This window comes from Trifolium pratense, linkage group LG2, assembly GCF_020283565.1.
Source record: "Trifolium pratense cultivar HEN17-A07 linkage group LG2, ARS_RC_1.1, whole genome shotgun sequence".
In the NCBI taxonomy this organism is placed as follows: domain Eukaryota; kingdom Viridiplantae; phylum Streptophyta; class Magnoliopsida; order Fabales; family Fabaceae; genus Trifolium; species Trifolium pratense.
Window position 1 is genome coordinate 21,191,457 of NC_060060.1, and position 4,677 is coordinate 21,196,133.

At 30.6% G+C, this 4,677-nt stretch overlaps 1 protein-coding gene across 1 annotated transcript; it reads left to right on the forward strand.

The window, feature by feature from the left end:
- Nucleotides 1–1,932: 1,932 nt before the first annotated feature.
- Nucleotides 1,933–4,271, forward strand: LOC123906775. Its single transcript, XM_045956766.1, has 3 exons — nt 1,933–2,392; nt 2,794–2,930; nt 3,918–4,271. The coding sequence occupies exons 1-3, from the start codon at nt 2,125–2,127 to the stop codon at nt 4,038–4,040; spliced, it is 528 nt and encodes a 175-aa protein (XP_045812722.1). The 5' UTR covers nt 1,933–2,124; the 3' UTR covers nt 4,041–4,271.
- Nucleotides 4,272–4,677: the final 406 nt, after the last annotated feature.

The window sequence follows — 4,677 nt, forward strand, 5'->3', positions numbered from 1 at the left end:
ATGATCAAAAGTCAATAATAATTCGAGATTGACGGTATTTAATCTCATTCATCTATGAAAAAAATATTAGTACATGTGCGAATGACACATTATATCCAGTGACCCAACCTAACCCACCCTGTAATTTACCCGAACTCGTTCAAATCAACTATAGATGATTTTTTAGATGACTAATCTAACTGCATGTTGACAAAGTCATTGAGGGGCTGGGAAGATGTTGAATTGGTTGATAAGCATAGACAAAATACTTAAAATTCATTCTAACTTCTAAACTGTTTAATTTCGATAAAATGATCTTAATTTCTCTAACGGCATTCAATCCAAATTTAGATTAGGTAAACATAGATATTTTTTGTAAATATTCTTTGAATTTTAAAGTCCTCTTTATCTAAATTGGGACATCATTTCTTTATCTTAAATTTTTCTATAAAAAATAAAATCAGCAGTTTTTTCTATAATAATAAAAAAAAAAAAATTGTACAAGTGGAGTAGAGTACTTTTTGTTAGCTAGTACTCACACAAATATAAGGAAAAAAAAACTTTAAATTTTGGACACAAATATAAGCAAAAGTTAACTACTTTTAAACTAATTAATAGTACTATTATTACTAATATATTCTTATTTAATCATTTCACTTTTCAAAAGTTTATGTAATTTTCAAGGCATAAATCACTTTTCAAAGGATAATATAGTAAACTAATTAACTCATATTTTGCATTAAATCAATAAAATTAACTACATTTAACTAAATTTCTTAAACACCGCGTAAACAATTATATTTTCTTAGATTTATGTCTGGAGGAAATAGTATAGTAGTATACGTAAGACCCATTTTGTCTTACCTTTAAATTAGTAAATGAATGCTATAAATGCAATTAAATGCAACGCTTAACCGCGACGACATCTCCGTCCAATTGTCATCACACTCCAAATCTCTCCACGTGGCATCAACAACACTTCTAGAGGGCCGGTGCGGTGTCCCTCACTGCCTGCCCAATATTAAATTCCCTAAACATGGTCAAAAAACATTAGCCTTACTTACTACTCCCTCCGGTCCTTATTATAAGGAACAATTTGGTAAAAACACACATACCAATAAACCTTATCTTTCTTAATAAAAATTCTAAAATTTTACAATCTATTCCAAAACTAACCTTGGTGTATTAATTTATTCTTAGGGAATATGTCACTCTAATTAATGCATAACTTTGGAATAGATACAATTTAATAAGGGTAGAAATGGAATTGTAAGAATAAATTTAATGATTATTTCCTATAAAAAGGACCAAATTTTTTTTCCAAATTGTTCCTTATAAAAAGGACCGGAGGGAGTAGTAAATTAACAATTTTTTTTTGTTAGGACTAGATTAACATTTTTTAATAAAACACTAGATTAACTATTAAACAACACACTGGCACTGCATAATAATTTTGTCACACCCTTCTATGCAATTCTTTAAGCTTCATAAATTGACTTGACAACTATTCTTAATGGTAGGAAGTACAACGATTCGAGATTCTCGCAATTGCAATCGATAGATGATTAAAATCATTTGATATCAGAATTGATCTCCAAACCATATTAGACAGTTCAGTATAATATGTGTCACTAAGTTCGAATATACAATACTTCACTTCTATGCATTTTGTGTATGTGAAGTTTAGACTCAAACTCTTTGTCCATATTTTTTTTTTGTACGTCTATACTTAATATCACGGTTAATATATTAAAATCACAGTAATCCACCCTAATTTCAAAAACTATACTTTATAGTTTGTATATAATTACGATGACTACCATAATGACCACCGTTACATCAAACATACACTTTAAAAAACAAAAAAGTATTGTCTTACCAAGTACTACTATATAACATGATATTTTTTTTTTTGATAGAACATGATATTTAGTTGTTGTGAAGAGAAGAACTTGTTATTATGATAAGAGAACAAAACAAGGACTAACTCTAAAAACTTGATTTTACTATATTTGTGGGGTGCTACTAGGAGCTGTATAGATAAAGACATTTGCTTACTTCATTTCATTCACTCTCTTCATTCATTCATTCAATTTTCCCTTATCTTTCTCTCATTTTCTCCATCTTTCTTTTCTTATTTTTTCAATGGGAAATTGTCAAGCTGTGGATGCTGCAGTTCTTGTGATCCAACATCCATGTGGGAAGATAGATAGATTGTATTGGCCAGTTACTGCTAGTGAAGTTATGAAAACAAATCCAGGTCATTATGTTTCTTTGATTATACCATTACCTCCTCAACCACAAGAACAGAATCAAGAACAGAAGAAAACAGTGAGGTTTACTCGTGTTAAGTTGCTTAGGCCTAATGAGACTCTTAATCTTGGTCATGCTTATAGACTCATCACTAATCAAGGTATGTGTATCTTGTATTCATAGTTTTAAATTGTAGTATACAACCATAATATAATGGTTTTAGAGGTTTTTTATAAATTATAGTTGTATTCTATGAAGCACAGACATCAGACACGACATGAACGCTGATACATATGTGTCGGTGTTATGTCGCGTATCCAACACTGGAACAAGCCTAATTTGATAAGTGTATGTGCTTCATAGAATTTACTGCAATATTAAGGTTTGCAATTTAGTGCGACCTTAACCGGAATTTAAAACTATATTTGTGTGTGATGATGATGTTAGAACTTTGTATTGAATTTTCCTTTAAATTTTGATAGTTTTATGAAAAGGGTCATTTACTATTTTGATGTTTTCATGTTCTTAAACATTTTTTTGTTATCTTGTTTGTGATTTTAGAGGTTATGAAGGTATTGAAAGCAAAGAAGCATGCAAAGACTAAGAAAACACAAGAAGATACAGTGCAGAAAGAAAAGCAAGGTTCAGGTTGTGAGACAAAGAAAGGAGAAGAATCTGACCAAGGAAAGACATATCAGGTATATCTCTTATTCTAATATATCAATAGTCCTTTTCTTCCTTTTTTTTAACCCTTCCATGAAAATATTATAGTATGAAGTTGTTTTTTAATCCATCTTAGTGTATCTTTAATATCATAGTCGATATGTCAGAATAATCGGTGATTCACCATGATTTTGCAAAAGTTATTAAATATAGTTTCTGCAAAATCACTGTGATTCTATCGCACCTGCCATGATACCAAATAGTGAATCCATTAAAGAATTTTGATCTATCTACCAACTCTCATGACATCACATGGCACATGATCTATTAGTGTTGAATCATGGTTGGTGTATCTCATATCGATACCAATATGACATGCAATTATTGTGATCCATGTCAATGCCTTGGAACTTGGTCATAAATTTCAATCAACATGAAATGATTATAGCCAAATGAATTACTAGTATAATCCAAGATTGTTAACAAATGTTTTACTAGAAACTAGATTTCATACACTACTTTTATCTTCAATTTTGTAAGCTTTCATCAATCATCATCTTCATCAAGTAGACTTTTTCTGGACAAACAAATTAAGTATTTATAGCATAAGCGTTTATCATATAAACATTTATAAGATATTTCTGTTAAACAAAAAAGTCAAACTTTTTTGATATAAACTATAAGTTATTTTCATCGGATACCTAAAATGCTTATGAAAGTAATCTGAAAATAGTTTATAGACATGTCTTAGTGTATGTTTGGTATCATGGTGAGTTTATCAGAATTACGGTGATCTACCGTGATTTTGCAGAAGCTATAAAGTGTAGTTTCTAAAAAAGCACAGCGGATCACTGTGATTCTGATGTATCCACCATTCAAACAGTCTCAAAAGTGAGAAATGCTTATGCTATTAGATAAGTTCCAATAAGCTAAATTCAAAAGTGTACTTTTTTGTGTGATAATAATTCAAATGTGTCCTTTGTATTGAACTATATGAAGCTAAACTGCATAATGAATTCCAGGGAGGAAGAGCAGAGAGAAACAGACAAAGGGCAGCAGCAGGGTCTACAAATCCTGCTGCTGTACAGAGGTCAAAATCTTGGCGCCCATCTTTACAAAGCATTTCAGAGTCACCAAAAGTTTAATAATGAAAATTTGTGATATTGATAGTGGCTCATAGAAACAATGTTTGACTTCATTTCCTCTATAATGTTGGATATAATGGAAATTCAACTGAGGTTTGAACCAAGATTTCTCTTGCAAATTCATGATTCAGTTGGTAACATGTTTGTATAGCACCAACAAGAAGAGAAAAGAAAAGTAATGAATGTAAAAATCTATTAGAAGTGAGTTTTGTTATTGACATTGTTGCAGCATTCACATCTCTTGATATGGTGGTTTTAAATTGCGGTTTGTGACTATAATGGCGGCAACAATATAACAATTTTAAAGGCATATGCAATGGTATCGCTTTGCGACTACATCAGTCACATATTTATGCATTTTTCCACAATATAAATGTTTGCAGCGTAACCGCAAATGCAACTTGTAATTTAGAATGAGAAATTTACGTATAACTTGAATAGAACTATTCGATTAAAACAAAACTTGTGAAAGTACAAAGATATCACTTCAGTATTATTGATCTTGATTCTATAAAAGGGAAACAAATTCGCTGCAGTAACTGTGTGATGCAGGAAGTTACTGCTTTCATTCATCCGATCATAATCAACGATCGAGATTGTTTGAGATTGATTTTTTTCATTGTGATTTGGACCGTTC